Here is a 19820-nt window from a genome sequence, read left to right on the forward strand (position 1 = left end):
CATCATTTTGATGTTGTCACTGTCTTTTTACTTCGCTGTAGGTTTTTCTTCATATTTAATCAGTTGAAATACAATGAATGACCTAAAATGGTGAAAAGGTAAGACATAAACTGTCAGATGTTTAGATTTAAAGTTTAGATTAGCAAAAACTTAAAACAATGAAATTTCAGAATGTTACAAATAGGCCTTCTTCAGGGAACAACTAATAGGTTACACCCTACAGATGTTCTGCAGTAATTAAAGTAAATTAAGCCTTGCAAGTTGAAGCAAACAATTTGCACAGGTGTCCCAACTTCTGATGATTACTTAAAAACCCTCTGTCTGTCTAAAGCAGAGTCTAAACAGACTGTGTTAATACACCCTCCAAAGTACTACTTGGACAATATTATACTGTGGAATATTGCAAATTCCAGTGATAATGGAAAGAAATGGCAATAAACAAATGAAATGAGACTGAGCATTATTACCCTTCGACGTGAAGGCCTTTCATTTAGAGATATCAATCCAATTAAAGTGTTGGTGAGTACAGTGGTGTCCTACACAATCCAAAGGCATTGGAAACCGGTAGAAAATCTGATAGGAAGAGATTTGGCAGACTCAAAGTCACAACCCAATCAGAACACAAGTTTCTGAGGGTCAACAGCTTACGCGACAGGTGCCTCACAGCACAACCGTTAAATGCACAGCTTAACAGTGCGGGTCGAAAACAGCAAGTCTCAGTTTCTACATGTGTGCATGTTTGAATGTATGTACTGTATACAACAGACAGAAATATAGACAACTGGTACTTTTTTGCACCAAGCTCATGAAATACTGAAATATTACAATACATTATATATATATATTCACATTCACATACAACATACATGCAAAATTACATACAGTACATACTGTCACATGTTTGAACATTGGGAACAACGCGGCACTACTACAGTGAGCACATCAACGTGGTCACTAACAACCTTTATCCTTTCACCCGCAGGACAAGTCGCACAATGACTGTTGACATCACATCCAGTTTGGCCCCAGATGTCCCACCTCTTCTGTCCCACAGGATATTAAAAGTAGGATGTCATTGGAAGTTGACATTCATTTCTTTAACCAATTCAGAAGAGGACGGGGCTTCAGTATGGAAAGCATTTGAATACTTTTGCCTGAGAGAGACTGTGATGGACAAAAACATCCATGACCATTTTAATTTGAATCTTTTCTTAACTTTTGCTAATTTAAACTGGGTCCAGGAGGTTCCCAACCCTTTATTAGGGCATTTTAACTTTTGTTTTACAGTACTTGTACACACACACACACTTATATAATATAAATGTACATAACATTACACACATATCCACGTATCCTGGTAAGGTTTGGCATTGAGATAATACTATACATGCACCCACACATTTAGGCAATAAATAATCTAAATTCAGAAACCGCACTGCATCTGACATAAGCACAATTTGTTCTAGTAACTTTAACATAGGCTGTTTTGTAGTCCTCAATACTTTAACTGGTGGCATTTGAGCACACCTTGAAACAGACAGATGCCCCACCTAAGACAGGTTCTTGCATTGCACCAGGACTCCAGCCCCTACAACTCTGCACTTAAAAACAGGATACCAGATGTGTTGTTGAGCAGTTGATTGCAAAATGCTACATACAAGTAAAAAGAGTGGTTAGTATCTAAAATCCTTGAACTACTGTATTACAAATAAATTATATAATATAAATTGCATCATTTTTAAAGATAAAAATGTAAACATGTTTCATAGAACTGAACAATTTAAATCAAAGTACAGGTAGCATGGTGGTGAGGTGGAAGGCACTGCTACATCACAGCTGTACATGGAGTTACTTTCCCTGGCTCTGCGGTTTCCCCTGTGCAGCCCTCATGTTCTCCCTGTGTCCTGCCAGGAACTCACCCTAATTATTAACCATTTGATCACAAACTGCACACATGGAAACGTACGCCAAGACAATTCTGGAAACATTCTAAGTGCCTGCTTTGCCAAGTGTTCATTCCTGATCAGACGGGCATTGTTTGAATTACACACACTCGAGATAAAGTTAAAATGCACCGCAAGAGTACAGCACTGGGGTTGATCAAACATTTGCGGAGCACCTATTGGTTGACTTTGCCCTAAGAAACCTTCACCAAAGCAGAAATGATCTTACTCAGTGTCTGCTCTATAAATTCTGCATTGTTAGTGTGACAAAGATGAAACCCTACAATGCAGAATAATAACAAGACAATATAAGAGATCGTTTGTACTATCAGTACAATTGCACTGTTCTGTAATAAAGAGAAGCTCAAAAAGGACGCAGATTGCATTTGAGATACTTTTTTTAATTGTACCGTATACTTTTCTTTGTTTGATTTTTTTTGTGTTATTCAATTGTAATGCAAAAGACTAAACGAACTTCCTTTTCAGGGATAATAAAGTTCACCCTGATCTGGCATTTTTCCTTTTATTATAATGGGGCAGGTGTTTAACACTTACCAGTGGTGAATGAATCAATGGCTGGCTTTGTGGCCTAGTGAAAAACAAAAAAGCACAGTACTCTAAACCACAAAGCTGGTGGTTCAGTCACCAGGATTGACTGACTGGTTAGGCCTGATCAAGTTACATAACTTGCTTGTGCTTCACATGTAAAAACCATGTTTAAATAATTATACTTAAATAATGAACAGTTATAACGTCTTAGGATAATGTTCATTTCACAAACATAAGACTGTCCATCCTCTTACTGACCCTGCTTTAAGTAATTTCTGGGTTGTCTGGAGATGGAGCTTATGTCTTCTTCATCAGGTACTAGGCAGTAACCAACTCTAATGTGTCTTTTTCAGGGCATTCTCACACACACACACACATCCACACCCAGTCACACTGTAGAGTCACCAGTTGACCTAACCTGTTCATCTTTTGGATGTGGAAGGAAACTTAGAGTAAAGGGAGAAAAATCAGTGCTGTCACAGGAGAAGGTATACACTTGATATCCACAGACGAAAAATATGGCCAGGATTTGAATGCAGTTTCTTGACTCTGGGAAGAAGTGCAAACCAAACAGCCACTCAGATAACATGCTGAAGATAACATTTAGTGTGTCTACGGTGTGACAGATCTTACTTAGGTTTAGTTTGTGATTTTTTCCCACAGTGGAGCTACTCTTGGATTGGTAAAAGTGTACCTGTATGCCCAGAATTAATCATGTCTTCTTATTTTCCTGCTAATACATGTCTTTTCAATTTCCTACTGCTTTTACAATAATAACAATCATTTTAAAAATAAGAAGATATTTTATTTATATAGCACCTTTCCCAGATGGAACACTAGACATTCTGTATTCTACAACTACCCAGCAGAAAACAAGTCTTACTGAGGGTCTAATAGAAGGTCAAAAATCGCAATCAAGTTTAAAGGTGTTATGTACTGGAGTTATTCACCCAGTGAAATGAATGCCAGGTATTTATAAACTGGGCATCACACACAAACTCCATATTACTAGTAGAAGCTGATAGTACCCATTTGGGCTTTGTTAGAAATCCCCGAAGGACAAGCACATTAAATTCTCTATACATTTTTGGCCCTGCTTATCCAGAAGCACCAGCCTAACTTAGCAGTTCAAATTCAACAAACGAACTCAGGACTGTTTTCCATTCTTTTGCAGGATTCATTAACATGAATCCATGCATGGATGAGATGCCAGTCTGGTACAGGAATCCATTACAAAAAAACTGACATGCAGCAGAAATATTGAAGAAAGGCCAAAATCACTTCATAATTGGATGCTCTACCCACATCATCATTAATATCAAATTGGAGGTGAAAATTCACTAAGGACATACTGAAAAATTCAAAAACACTCAGGAAATTTCACATGATGGTTTCAATGATATGTTGCTGAGGCAGATCAATATACAACACAGAATGCTACACCGAAATAATTCTATTTTTAACTTACACAAGCTTCATAGGAGGTGTTGTCATCAAACACGTTGAGAAATGACAGCAAAGCAACAATACTACCTAGGAGTGTGTCGTGATTACTACTGGGTGATGGTGAACCAATGAAGAAGAAAAACTGTCAGCCATGTCTGTAGGGCAACATACCCCTAGAATGGATTCGAGCCAAATAAACTACCCCGTCGGGCTCAGTCCAAGTAATAAATGAGTAGCATTTGTTCGATGCTGGTGACATCGCATTAATGCACCATGTGCCGCTCCGGCTGACCCTCTGGCATCATCGGTGGATACTGCAAGGCAGGCAGAAGGCGAGGCGTGTTTAGTTTGCTAATGCTGGAGGCTTGCGAGCAACTGCTTATTGTTACTCATCACACAAAACATAGGGATGTGAGGACCCTGAATACATTAGGGAATGAAGTGTAGTAGGTGCTTTAAGCTTTCGCGTCATTTTCAGTATGCAAAATTGGTACACGGATACATAATAGCGCTGCCCTGAATAAATACAAAATAGATTTTACACATCGTATAGATAAAGACATAGACGGCACTGGAGAACGGTGTCTGTTCTGCTTTCCCGTTAACTGTCCGCACAGTTTTCTTTCTGTCACTGTTCTGTTTTGCTTGCAGCTTACTGTTACGCGATCCGTCAGCACAATAAAATCCCCGTTATGTTTGTGTTACTCACAAGGCAATTTACACAACCAAACACCCCCTCTCTAATCAAATTATTCACACACACAGTACACTTCGATACTGCCTACACAGGATGCTGCAGAACCGTTTCCTTCCAGTAAAGTGAAAGGGGTGATGGGTGCACCACCCCAATAATAATAATAATAATAATAATAATAATGAAATCATTTCTTACCTGTTTTGAAAAACGCGTCAGTGTCTGAATCATTCAGTCCCTCCTCGGCTCCTTCTGCCGAATTCATTTTCTCTCCCCTCCACCTCTGATGATTTTTGCGCAAATAAAAACAATGCCCAAAGAGAACAAGAAATATATCCAGAGATGTATGTGTGTTGAAACAAAAAAAATCAGTGCACGATCCCGTCCATGTTTGCTGCGCTCACGGGCGCTCGCCGCCTTTCCCTTTCCACTCGTGCTTTTCCGTTCTCCGCGCTCGCTGATTACAAAGAAGAGCGATGCATTGACTCTCTATTGTTTAGAGTCCACCCTCCTCTCGCTAGCAGCTCCGGCGGCGCCACGAAAAGCGACCCGCCGCACATGTGAATGGCATACCGCTAGACGACGCCAAGGACAAGCGGCGAATGGGCGCCACCAGCCGAACCGGCTTCAAGCCTCACTTCACCCCAAACCCGCCTCCCTTCGGTCCGGCTGCTTCACACCGGTACCTTACAACTCATTAGCAGTGATGTCACGATCTGTGCGAGTCGCGGCTGTCTCCCTGCCAGCCTAGGGTGCCAGAGTGCTGATACTTGGACCGGGACGCCCGTGTGTTTTATGGCCGTGCTATGCCAGAGACGTCCGAATCAACTGCGGGAGAAGAATGAAAGCAAAAAAGAAACATGCCCCGGGGCGTGTGGATTTAGGTAAAAAAAAAAAAAATGAAAAACTGCGATCGCATGTGTCACAGCAGCATTTCCTCTGTTGTGCGCCTTACGGTTTACGTACAGTATGTGTATGCGCGTGTGTTAGGGGTGGGGGGCATAACAATGGGCTCTTCCTAATCCCCACCCTGACTTGCCACACCCTCGGATCGCTTCCACCCGGCCTCCAGCGTAAAATCTCGACTAGGTAGCGCCGCTCAGCGCTGCCTGCCTACATGAGGTATACTATGCAAAATGTATACATCGCGCGTGCGTGCGTGCGTGTGTGTTTTGTGTGTTGTGTGTGAGATGTGCACACTCACAGAACAATGCTTATTGAGAACGAGTGCTGGCGTGCCATTCTCTGTCTCTAAAGAGACGGGGCTACCATTCACTAGTGGACTTGCGGGATGCCTGATTGAGGAACAACAATGAAGATTCACAGTCAATGAAAACTACATACCATGTTCACACAGCCTTCCACTAGGTACCCGAGGTTCAGTAAACGTTCGAATTACACCATCAGTTCTCACACATATACTCGAACTGTACTGTGGAATATAATGAACTGTATGCAATGCCATGTGCCACTGAACGTCTTACATATTAAAAGAGAATTTTTTTTAAATTGGTTACAGGCTACAGGTTACAAGATCATCACCTGATAATCACTGATTTCCTATTAGGTGGCACAGTGGTTAGCACTTCCATACCACACCTCCAGAGAACTGGGTTCAAATCCTTGCCTGGTCAATGCATCTGTGTACTGGTATATGTTTTTTTTACCAGTCTCTGTGAGCTGTTCTTTTTCATTCAAAATCCCAAAGTTTAATCAACTCTAAATTGCACAAAGGCTTAACACTTGCTGTAATGGAAAGGCAACTTATCCAGAATTGTTCCCATCCTTTTACTTAATTCTGCTTATAAAGGCTCTGAACCCCTGCAACCAAGAATGGGCATAACTGGGCTCAGTAAATGTTTGAATGATTCAATTTTTGTTTACTAATATTTGTGATGGATTACAAAATAATAACTTATTAATTAATCTTTCAAAGCTGCACAGAAACTATAGAGAAGCTCAAATCCTACTCTGCCAGTCTGCCGCGAGTCTTTTGTACGAGTACATGTGCCCTGCAAGAAAACAGTGCTTCATATGACTTGGACCCAATGCTGTCGTGACAGCTTCCAGGTTCTGGATTGATGATTCAACAAATGAATGGATGGATGATCTCATCCCTGTTTACTGCTGTTATTCCCAAGTTATTACAAAAGGCCGGTGTCTATAAATTGATACAGAACAGATGTGTCCCATTCACAACTGTTTACTGCTTTGCACCTATTAATTCTGGGGTGTCCAGCTCCTGTCTTGGAGTGCAAGAGTGGCTGCAGGTTTTCATTCTAACCATGTCCTTAATCAGTGTGTGTGTGTGTGTATGTTTTTATTTTTGCTGCTACTGATTAACTTCTTTTGTATTCATTTTAATTGACTTTCTTTTTAAAACTTAGGACTCTTAATTGTTTCTTTTCCCCTTAATTAGCAACCAGGCAAAAACGAGATACAAAGTGAGCCAACACTTGTCTGCTGTGACAAAATGAGAGCAGCAATAAGCCATGGAATTTAATAATGGGTTTAATTAACAAGAATCGACTTCTAATTAAGAAACTGGTTGGAGTGAAATTGGTTGGAGTTTGAGGACCCAACATAGCTTATCATCTGTTGTTCATTTATGGAAAAATGAAGCAATTGAGAGGACTGAGTTTTAAAAATCAAGGCATTTCAATTGAAGGGAAAAGAAGTCAAATAACAACAGAAATTGGTCATTGATGGTGAAGAAAGTGACAGGAAAGAAAACCCGTGGCCACTGCGGCCGTCCAGGATCAGAGATGGACCTCCGTGAACTCATTTCTGAACAGGTGTTTTTCTTCCTGTGACCCTGAACTGAAAAAGTGTGTTTAGAAAATGGCTGAATTAGTGGCCAGTCTATAGTATGAAGAGTTTGCATGTTCTTCTCATTTCTTTGGGTACTCCATGCACATTACTAAGACTCACAAGTAGGTTGACTGGCATTTCTAATTGGTCCTGTAAGAGTGAGCATGGAAGTGTGAGTGGGCTTGATGCTTCATGCCGTTGCTTGGCTTTGGCAATGTACTGGAATAATAAATATAAAATATACTTCTTAGATGGGCAGCACAGTGGCACAATGGTAGCACTCCTGCCTTCCAGTAAGGAGACCTAGGTTTACGTGCATGTTCTTCCCATGTCTGCGTGAGTTTCCTCCCAGTGTCCTTAAGAAATGTATGCTAGGTGAATTGGCGAAGGCAAATTGGCCCTAATATGTGTGTGTTTGCCATTTGATGGACTGGCACTCTGTGCAGGGTTTGTTCCTGCCTTGTATTCTATGCTAGCTGGGACAGGTTCCAGCCCCCTACGCCCCTAGTCTGAATTGAACTGGTTAGAAAATGACATGACAGCTTAGAGATAATGGTGATTTTGTAATTATAGGACTTACATATAAATTACATAACACAATGTAGTGTGGCATATGTTAGTATTAGTATCGTCACATGTCACAGAGTAGAGTAAAACTCTTACTTGCATGTCCGTGGAGCAGCAGTTAGCTCTACTACCTCACAAATGTGTCATTCTCAGATGAGATCCAATGCACATTTTGTTGCCTGTGTGGAGTTTGCAGATTCTTCTAGTATGTGGAGGTTTTCCTCTCACATCTCCCCCAAGACTTGCAGGCTCAATTCACTGATGACTGTAATATCGACCCTGTGGTAGATGAGTGGGCACTATAATGGTCTGACCCCCCTTCTAGGGCTAGTTATGTCTTTGCACCTGATGCTACTGGGATAGGCTCCAGCCTCCCTCAACCTTGATCCAGATTAAACTGGTTTGAGAATGCTATGTTATGTAGTTAACACTGTCATAATAGTAATTGTGAAAAGTTAGGTTATAAAAGTTAATTACATTGTTAAGCAGGATGATGGAGGCATTCATAATTCTGCTTTGCCCAGTTATTTTCTGTGTGTGGTTTACACATTCCTTCCATATTTACTCAGATCTTTTCTAGAGTGAAAGTTTGTCCATGTTAGGATAATAGAAGGTCTGGTGTTAGTGAATGAATGAGTGAATGAGAGTTCCTTACAATGGACTGACAAGCTATCCATGGCTGACTGCTACCTCGTTACCAACAATGACAGGATAGGCTGCATCTCACACGTGCATATTTAAAGAAAAAAATGAGTCCAAAAGAGTGGATGGATAATCATTATTAATTTCATGAATAAAATGATGGTGACACGGTGGTAAGTACCACTGCTTCACAAAGACAAGACCAGGGCTCAACTCCTGGGTACTCTCTGCATGGCATTTGCATGTTCTCCTCATGTCCACGTAGGTTTCCGGTGGGTGGTCTGCTTTCATCCCAAAGACATGTAATTAGATGCATTGACCCCTGATCTGTGCGTGTGTGTGTTCACCCTGTGATGGGCTGGCACATTGTCCAGTAATTGTTCCTGTCTTGCACCCTGTGCTTGCTGAGAAAATAGATGGGTTGATGGACAACATTATTGCTGTAATTTTTTATTCAGAGAATACTGATTGCAATGCTCTATTGCGACAGTGCAAACATTATTGTCATTAATGCTGTTTAGAAGGGTACTATAAATGATGGCAGCATGGTGATACTTGGTGCCATCTTACAGCTCTAAGATGCTAGGTTCAGTTCATGGCTACTGTTTTTATATGGAAGATATATGTTTCTGCAGCCAGCTTGTGTGTGTATTTTTTCTCAAGACTGGAGACTTGTGATCTGGTCAGATCCCTCAGTGTTTGATCAAGTGGCAACTCTTTCTTGACCTGGTAATGATAAAGTGTGATGAAGTGGGCGATAGGGGGCACCTTGTGATAGACTGGCAGCACATCCCAGGTTGCTTCTTATCTTAGTGCCAACACTCCCAGTGTATCATCAGGCCACGCGTTAAGATAATAACGAAGTAAGTGGGTGCAGTAAATGAATGAGTAGACTAAAATCTTGTAAGGACACATTTTAAACATATCACTTGACACCTAGTAAGTCACAGGGACTGCTGGTTGACATTTACTAATATTACCATTTATACCAAAATGGTCATTGGGTGATAAATTATCATGTTTATTATACATAAATAATTAAATAATAATATATATAATAATAATATATTTATTTATATAATATAATTAAATAATATAATATATTACTAGATATATTATTTGAATTTATATATAACATTCCAGTTCTCTGGGTTGAAGCCTTGTGAGATGAGTTTTCTTTATTTTTAAAAAAAATGCAAAAAATGCTAGTTGTATTTTTTATTCTGTCATGATGAAAAATTATTCATAACCATTTTTTTTCTTGGCCTTTACTGCCCCCTAGCTTTGAAGAATTACTCCAAAACTTTGTTTGCATTTTAAAAGCAGGCTTAATATCATAGTATGTTTAAATCTCTGTAACGTCTTCATCTGTCATTGCATTGATATAATTGCAACATTTAAAAGGGTAAAATGGTCAGATTTGCATAATTGATCCTAATTTTATGAAACTCATATGAAACAGGAAAGCATGTCACTCAAACAATTTAAGACACGCTTTATACAAACAGTAGGTATAAAATAGATACTCGTGTGTTTAAATTCTTTTAATCGTAGCCACCAAGAGTCACTTTTTAAGTATAGCAGAAAGCACTTCAACCATTCTATAGCTTAAAGGATAAGTTTGGTATTTTTCAAATCAAAGTTATTTCTTCACAAACGTGCTATATATGCATTTGCCACACAAAATTGTGGTCCAAAGTTAAGAACTTTCTCTAAATTGAAAAAAAAAATCTTACTTGATCTGGCACTTTAAAATGGGTGCGTATGTAGCACAGATGAAAAGATTAAAAACTTACCAAATACATTGATTTTCCAATCTAAGACAGTTGTCCAGTATTGATCCCCCCCTTACGTATTTCCAACCCATGTTTCTGACAACAATGCGGAAATCAATTAAAATCACGTGGCACGGAAAGTGAGTACTGTGATTTGGTCTGTCGGAAGGAAAGGTTGTTGTGCAGGACGACTAAGTGCTGAGCGATCACGCATGAGTGCTCACCTTTTAAAATGGCAGAATCTCATAATATTGGTGATTTTTCTTCAAAAATTATATGTTGGGACTATATTACAGCACGTTTGTAATCGGAAGATGCTGCTCGGTACTCAGCAACTGTCTTGGCTTGAAAAATAGACCCTACATATTGGGCACGTTTTTAAGCTTTTCATCCGTGCCCCATGACTACAATGACTACAATGTAAAGTGCCAGTGCGGGTGAGATATTTTTTTTACATTTATAGAAAGCAATTAACTTTAGAACACAATTTTGTGTTGGAAATGCATATACAGCATGTTTGTGAAGAAATAACCAGTTTGAAAAATACCAAACTTGTCCTTTCAATATTCTTTTGCAGTGTACCATATAATATATAATGCATATTCTGTTTCATCCAGCTCAGTTAGAATTTTTAATTTATTTTTCCTCACATTGTGATAACTTTTACACATATATTTATCAAGCAATTAGCAAAATTTCGTCACAAAGTCATAAACAACATCTTGTCTTTGCTGCACGCCGTGCTTTAGAATAGGCAGGAATTGTCACTCCATGATTAGCAGTACAGCCATGAAGTTCAAGGAGATGAGGGCGAATTCCCAGCATAGCTGATGCCTGGGTTTGCTCTGTATTCCGTCTTTATATCAGTGTTGGCTTTCTCCAAGGATTTAGTTTATTCCAACAACCCAGAGACCAGCAGATTAGGTTGACTGGTGACTGTGTGAGTGAGTGTGTGTCTGGGCTCTTTGATGGGCTGGTGTCCTGTCCAGTTTGGGCACACCTGATGATGCCATGTTAGCCCCTGGCTTCCCAATATCCTGAATTAGAATATAAGGATTCAGATGCAAGCCTGCTTTAGAAGTACAGTAAATGCTACGTATGTAACTTTTAGGCAGCGGCACTACCCACTGCACCACTATACTGTTCATCCCCACTACAGAATATTTATTCTTTATATGTTAAATATTATTAGTTTGTTAATCTTTATTTAATAAAAAATGGTACCTGTCACAAAGAACAGAATTAGAGGGTGCTTTACACAAAGTAAGACAAACTAACATGTGAAATAGGAATAGTTTACAAAATAATACAGATAGTAAAAATGACCAATAAACACATATCCTGTCAAGCATTCATTCCCGTCTTGCTGCTTTGTGAATGGAAAAAAATGCATTCACAAAATGTCAGCAAACACTGGGTGGCAAAATGTAACTTTTTTTCACATGAATCAATATAGGTCAGGGGTAGGCAGTATTGGTCCTGGAGGGCCACAATGGCTGCAGGATTTTGTTCCAAACCAGTTGCTTAATTAGAAACCAATCTTTGCCAGTTTCAGACCTTATTTAAGTTTATGCCTTGTGTGAAATTGAACAAACTCGACACACTTAAAAAGGTTTGGGTCAGCCACCCATATAATATTCCTGGCTGCAAAAGGTTTTTGAATAGCACAGAGATGTTCACAATACTGAGTCCAAAACAGAACTGGTAAGGGTTTGCAAAGATGGCGGCTTTAAGGGATCAGACCAGAAGTGATTTTGGGGAACTGGAAGTGATGTTCTTCTGATGTCAATCTGTGCACTGGAAGTGTCATTCTTCTGGGCACCGGAACCGGAAGTGTCATTCTTCTGGGTGACAGAACTGGAAGTGATGTCATGTTGAGTGCTGGAAGCGACGTCATCAGCTCTGAACCAGATGTCTCCAGGTTTCAATGTACAGATCTGGCAGTGAAGGTTTCATTCAAAGCATAGGGAATGGCAGGGGGCCTTTTACAGCTTCACCTAGGGCAACAAAAATGCTAGAGCTGGCTCTGGAGTCAATGAAGGCCTGGTGTTCTTTTCTATGGATGAGAAAGACTGCAAGCCTTTACAAGCCTCCTGTTAATTATCTTAGTCTAGTATCTGTAGCCAAGTTTCCATCCAGTTTTTTGCGACGTTTTGTTATCGACAAACAGAATATACGTTAAAAAAATGTGCGAAATTTGCTGTCTTCAGCCTGTTTCCCTCCAACTGGCTTTTTATCGATAAAATAGTGTGCGTGATGACGTCATCCCCCCCAAAACGAACTGTCGCATAAGTTTTGTTGTATTGCGAAAAAAAATCTGCCCTTGAGCCGTTTCCATACATAATTTTGTGTATGTCGCAAATTATCTACGTTTTGTTTTCCACGTTACACCCCCTCCACTAAACAAAGAAACAAAGAAATGGAGAGATTATTCAGACAGTTTTTTGAAATTTGCCAGTTTGCTGTTATTTCAGTTTCACAAATAATTGGAATTGTACATAATACCCGAAGACGACAGCAGAATGAAGCAGTTTCTTGTCTGATAGCCCTAGAGCTCGAAGAAAGTACCCCAGTGCGACGAAACCCACGGGTATGGGAGAGACGACGGAATAAGACCTTCTGGGAGGAAGTGGTGGGGAGGCACTTCACAGAAAATCTCTGGCTGCAACATTTTAGAATGACACGGCCGACGTTTGAGATGTTGTGTGGATTCATCAGTCCTGATGTTGCGCCCATCACAGGTAGCCACCGACCACCGGTTACAACCCAAAAGCGGATTGCCATCGCCCTTTTCAAGCTGGCAACCTGCGCCAAGTATAGAGTAGTTGGAGAAACTTTCGGAGTTAGTAAAACTACCGTCCATTGATGTGTATATGCTGTGTGCACCGCTATTAAAGAAAAATTAATGCGGCGTTATATCAGACTTCCGACTGTAGCGGAGGCCAATGAAATTGTATACTGCAATTCCTTGGTGCATCTTGTGCCACAGATTTACGGTGTGCAAAGGGTGGCCATCTATTGTTCTCCAGGCCCTTGTTGATGACAGGTGCATGATACGAGACATCTGCGTTGGCACTCCTGGAAGTGCCCATGATGCAGCTGTGTTTGTAGCATCGGATCTGTACAGGTGAGCCTACCTTTCAACATCCCTTCTCAGTGCGATAACAACTGAATTAGTACTGTAACCTGCTTCCCTTGAGGTTTTTAATTAAAACTGAAATTTGAATTAATACAAAATAACGGCGTTTAATCAAAAAAAAAACTAAAGTTAATATTAATGAGAGAATTTCTCATATATGCTAAAACATCTGCCATTTAATAATAAGAAAAAAATGTTTAGATAATGAAACACACGGTTTATTAAAAATTTTGACTGGCACAGTAAATTACCTTTGTGGTTTTTGTATTATTTAAACATCCTGAGAGACACCCCCAGGCTACAGTTGATGTGGAGGGAGTTCAGGTACCCCTTTTATAGCAGGAGACCCAGCCTATCCGCTACTGCATTGGCTCATCACGAGAAATAACGAGTCTCTTCATCAGACCATGCGATCTCGTTTTGATTGCACGTGAGGAAAATGTATCATGTGACACATTTATTTGCGTTAAAGCCCTTTTTTACTACAAAAAGTGTTTCCAATGTAGTTTTTGCGACATCTGAAGTATCGATATGGAATTTATGTGCTAAAGTTAAACGGAAAAATATTATGTCGACATGTACAACATTTTATCGATAATTAGCATTTCCATCAGCTATATCGATAAAAAAATTTAAAGCGCTAAATATTTTTTCGCAGAAACTCCTTGAATGGAAACCTGGTTACTGATGTACCTCCCGGATTGATAGCATAATCTGACTCCCTACTTCATACCAATCCTATTTAACCACAACTCAGTTCTCCAATGACCAATGGGATGAGCTGACTCCCTACCAGTACTTGTTTCAGCACAACACACTCCTGTTTCAATCTCCAGTTAGAGTGATCTTTCATTTCAGCCCACTTGTATTCCCCCAGGCTAGCTGACTTGTCTGTTTCTGAGATTTCATCATTACTGGTTTTAACTTGTGGTAAATGCAATTGGTTTCTAAAGCATTTTTGTCTAAGGACATTATTTTTATCATAGTATTATAATACCATCCTCATGACACTCTGTTAAAAGTCCAGCAGTAGTCAGCAAACATACTGGCACTCCAGTTGCCTTGGCATTGTTTTTCCATTTCAGAAATGTTCTGATGAAACTGTTCTCCATGCTTGTTCCTTACCGTCCCAAGATTTCCAGTCTGTAGAGTTATAAAATGTTCACAAACAGCAATAAAAAGACATTTTAATCCTTAGTTTAACTTAAAAAATACATCTTAGTAAGAGTGTATATGCTAAAAACCAAGCCTTAAAAACGACTAGTTAAACATCCCTAAGTTGTTCTGTGACAAAATCTTTTTCCAAGTATTACAGTAAAATACAAGAATTCAAGTATAACTATCTTACTCAATTTTATATTTTCCAAAAATCATTAATGATTAGCATTATACGCATTTATTCACAAAAGGTACACAATGTAATCAGTTTCACTTTAAAATGAATGACCAGTTAAATGGAAACTCGTGTCACTGAGAGCAGCTCCTCTTTTTATGTAAGTAAATAAGTGATTGATGATTCAATTATAGCTTAATTTAGACAAATCCTTGTGGTGAAGTGTATCACAAAGCACTGTAAAGAAAAAGGAAGCATGGTCCTCGCTGTTTATGCCATAAACCGTGCAAGAATTGGTACAAATTAGCAGTAGGGTGCAATCTTTTTTGAAGAAATTTCTGAATTGTCTCTGTTCAGTCTCTTTTCAGTTTTACACTACAGTATAGTGAAGACTGTTTAATGTCAATGAATGGAGTCTCTTTGAAAACATCACACAAGATCACATCCTCAAACCCAATCAATCTAGTTCAGGGCAGTAATGAACCAGTAGCTATGCTTTCACTATCGGGTGAAAAGTAGACAGTAACCCCAGTTTATGGCATAGCCTCATCATACACGCAGTCATGCTGGGCCAGTCAGCCTAAGGCACTGATTGATTTTACCTTCAAATATTAGAGTAAATAGATTGTGACCACAAGGGGGTGCCAGAGAGCCCCAAACCACAGACAAAGCAATGCAACACACATTAATAGAATAAATTAAAGAATATTTATTCCTTAATGCAGCTTGACAGACCTCCTCCCAGTAATATGCCACAATTATACAATATGTGAATACAATAAATCACCAATTTTTCCTCCTTCTCTTCTCTGCTGAATGTTGCCTCCCGACACTGACTCGTCCATGTGTAACAGCGGGCTTTCTTTTAATCCCAGCACCCAGGAATGCTTCCAGTGCCATTCTGTCTCCTCTAGGAAGCACTTCCAGGCCATAGACAATGTAGGGTGGTCCTCCCCAGAGGGACCCTACAGAGCTGCACTTCCAGACTCCATTTCCCTAGCACCCCTTGGTGTGGGTTCTTATACAAAGACCACTGCCACCTAACGCACAGGGGATGGAACCACTCCCAAGTTATGGCTTCTGTTGGTCCATCCATTATTTTATACCGCCTGGACACAAAGTTATCTTTTCATCCAGCTGGCCAATCCCTCCATTGTTCCTCTTGGGCCTCTTGTCAAGGTAATAGCCCATGATTCTCCTTGGCCAGGATGTGCATTCTCCTCCTACAAGATGCATATAGAAATAATGGTAGTCCAAAAAATATGAACCATTACCTAGTGTGAAAACTGGTGGTCTTTCAGATGATACTGAATGTTAAAAATGATCCTTTCCTGTTTCAGAGTTTCCATAAATGATTTCACTGTATATATGGCTGTTGTTCCTTTTTAACACAGTACCAGAAATATTTATTCCATATTCAATTTTATTTTGCTGTTCCTTAATGCAATTTTTAAGCCACGTGAATAGCATATGATGCACATAAACATTGGCTTTATCTGTCATAACAATGAGACTTTATAATTTATCTTTGACCAATGTGAGTGAAACCACACACTTCTATTACAGTTCCGGTCTGTATGAGCTATATTTCAAAAAGTGATTTATGAGTCGAGGCAAAGCATGTTATTCATTAGGTTATGTAAATATACAGTGTGTATATATAAAATACGCATTAAAGATAGACAGATATTTATTTGATTTAGCAAAAAAGCTTTCATGTCACTAAAGTATACTACAGAAAAAAATAATAAACAAGTCAGAAAAAGCATGCACAATATTTTTGAAAATTGTAACTTTGGTTGCAGATCATTAAAACAATTTTCGTGCCCTCATTTATTTGCTTTAGCTTAAAGCCAGAATGTGAAAAAGTGAACAGAACCTGCTTCTTGTCAAATGGACTTGTGTTTGAGTATTTTCATCATAGCTGCACTTTTAAGAATGAATTTAAAGAGGTCGGGCAGCACGGTGGTGCAGTGCTAGTGCTGCTGCCTTGCAGTAAGGACACCAGAGTTCATGTCCTGGATCCTTCCTTTGTGGAGTTTGCAGGTTGCAAGTTTACTCTTTATTTATTTATTTACTTACTCTTATTCTATGTTAATTAATGTTGACTTATGTTTATTTTTTATTGCGTCTTCTATTTTTCTATTCATTTTGTAAAGCACTTTGAGCTACATTTTTTTGTATGAATATGTGCTATATAAATAAATGTTGATTGATTGATTGATTGATTGATTGATTTCCAGGTGCTCCGGTTTCCTCCCTCTGTCCAAAGCCGTGAATTGGTGTAGCCTGACTGGCCCTAACATGTGTGTGTGTGTATGTGTGTTCACCCTACAATGGGCTGGTGCCCTGCCCAAAGATTGTCTCTTCTTTGTGCAGTATGCTAGCTGGGATAGGCTCCAGCACACCCTACAACCGTGCCTTGGATTAAGTGGGCTAGAAAATGACATGCCATTTTAAAGAGGTCACTGTAAATAGAGAAGTTCCTGGGGAATCGAAGCAAGCTAACATTGAGCAGTTTATAAAGGGAGGCTAAAGAGTGGTAATTAGAAGGCAGTGAGTTTAATTTCTATGAACAGTAAATTAAAAAGACGACCTAGTAAAGCCACTGTACAGCAGGATATGTTAGTGGACAGTCATTGTATCCTAAAACAACATGCATTGTGTTTTACTAATATGCTACAGTATTATGAATAGTAATTTTAATATTATCTACAAAATATTTTGCCAAGGCCAAACTAAAGGCAATAGAGATTCAGGGTGCATTGTGCACAAGTGAAAACTTGGCATAAACACAGTAAATAATTAGCTACTATGTTCAGATCCTTTACTCATGTTAGGTTATTTCAGAATATAGGATTTAATAGAAGCAACAGTTATCCACACAGCATCTCCAATGTCAACTGTTGTAGCTTGTAACTCTTTTGGAGCTCTCATAGGTCTCTTGGTGGCTTCCCTCACTAGCCTTCTTCTTGAATGATCACTCAGTTTTTGTGTTCTATGTAGATTTACCGTGGTTCCATATTCTTTCTGTTTCTAATGATTGATTTAACTGAACTCCAAGGGATATTCAGCGACTCGGATATTTTCTTGTCTCCTTCCCAACTCGTGCTTTTCACTCACTTATTCTTGGAGTTGCTTGGAGTGGTGCTTTGTCTTTAGTGTGTAGTGTAGGTTAGGCCACCATACTGACTCACCCCAAGTTAGATCTTCAGATAAGGTGCATTTATACTACAATCAACTGAACCTCCCAGACAGGTGATCTCTATTGGACTAATCAAGTGACTTCTAAAAGCAATTGGCTGCCCCATTGAAGATTTAAGTGTGTCATTACTTATGGGGCTGAATACTTATGAGATCAGTGATTTTGTGTTTTATATTTATAATTAATTTAAACCACCTTGCAGAGATCTGTTTTTGCTTCAAATTGTTCTTCTGTTTACCAGTGTTAAAAAAACCTAAATTAAATTCACTGTGATGCAATATTTTATAACATTAACATGCAGAAACTTCCAACGGGGTTAAGATATATTTTTTACTGTATCCAACTTTAAACACAAATGAAGGAGTTCTAAACATATTGCAAATGATTTGATAAATAGGTAATAAATTATCCAAGAAGAGTGCTTGGTAATATTAGACTTCTCACCCCTATTAACCGGAATGCTGAAATTAAAAATTTGAAAATTTGAGCTGAGTTATATTAGCACATTAGTAACTGCATTCTTTGCATCAGGTGTATTAAAACATGGTGAAGTAACACTGTAAGTCTGTGAGGTAATGCTGTGATGGGGAGAAAGCCAGAATAATATTTTTTTTGTGAATGTTTTGATTTTTTAGAGCTAGAGTTGCAAAGCTAGACTTTTAAAAGAATATTTATGAATTAACCTTGGAAATATTTGTGTCTAAATGTAGGAATATATTTGCTTTAATGAAAGATGTGCCTTTATCTTGAGACAGACCTGTGCACTTAAGGGGTGTTTTCATGACTCTACCGAGGTAAGAATGGTGACTCCAGAGCAAGAAGTACACACAGTTGTCAACTCTTTCTTCCTTTCTATCTGTAGAATTGAAGACGGGTGGCCGGAAATGGACCGACATCACTTTCTTCTTGGACCCAAAAGTCTCGCCCCTTGCGCCTTTGCCAGCATTTCAGAACATGCAGGGCCAGAATTCAGCAGTCAGTCATAAACCCATGTCTGTGGTAAACAGAGCTCCTCTGCAGAAGCAAATTACTTAAATGAATTTGCTCCTTCTAAAAATGGCATTTGGTTTAAATGTTACTAGCCCCATATGACAGTGTTGCAGCTGTAGGACATGCAAGACATCCTATTGGCTATGAACTAGAGAGGGGCTCCCCGAGGAGGTCCGTTTACACAGTTACTAATTTCAATGACAGATCTATGGGAATTTCCCTTGAAGTAGGGTCAACACTCTACAATGACACAGTCGGGTCCCAATCTCCGTTTGTGAGAGTGTCAGTGTTTGTCATAAACATGAATTTTTTTTGTAACATTAAATGTAATCAGAGCTGATTTCATTAATTATGAAGAGCATTTATATGTTTAGAATCAAATGGATTGACTTGATTTGTTTAGGCATTTTGGCTGTCTTTGATTCGGCTTCAGTCTCTTCAGACCCCTATTGTGCACGGCCAAAATCAGCAGCACCAATTCCGCCACAGGGTGAGCGGATAACAGTGAGACAAGGGTCTATGAAGTTAAAATGTAGTCCCTCAGCAGCACTGACTGTTCCTATTACTGTCACCTCTGGTGAGAGAAGCTTCAATCTTTACAGCTGTTTTAATCTTACTTGTCATCTACTATGTGCCAGCAGAGACATTCAGCCTGAGCTCTAACTTCAGTAGCACTCAGTGTTTGACAGTCTTTGGACCTTTAGGATATAGCAGCTGCATTTGCTG

The 19820-nt window shown here is 39.3% G+C and overlaps 1 protein-coding gene across 1 annotated transcript in view; it reads right to left on the reverse strand.

The window, feature by feature from the left end:
- kalrna (kalirin RhoGEF kinase a) overlaps positions 1 to 5582 on the reverse strand; it is a 758514-nt gene extending 752932 nt beyond the window's left edge. The window contains exon 1 of the mRNA XM_039757406.1: positions 4831 to 5582. Coding sequence (XP_039613340.1) covers positions 4831 to 4897 — 67 coding nt within the window. The 5' untranslated portion in view covers positions 4898 to 5582. The remainder of the gene's footprint in view (positions 1 to 4830) is intronic.
- Positions 5583 to 19820: the final 14238 nt, after the last annotated feature.

The sequence above is a fragment of the Polypterus senegalus genome, chromosome 6 (assembly GCF_016835505.1).
Source record: "Polypterus senegalus isolate Bchr_013 chromosome 6, ASM1683550v1, whole genome shotgun sequence".
NCBI classification, from domain to species: domain Eukaryota; kingdom Metazoa; phylum Chordata; class Cladistia; order Polypteriformes; family Polypteridae; genus Polypterus; species Polypterus senegalus.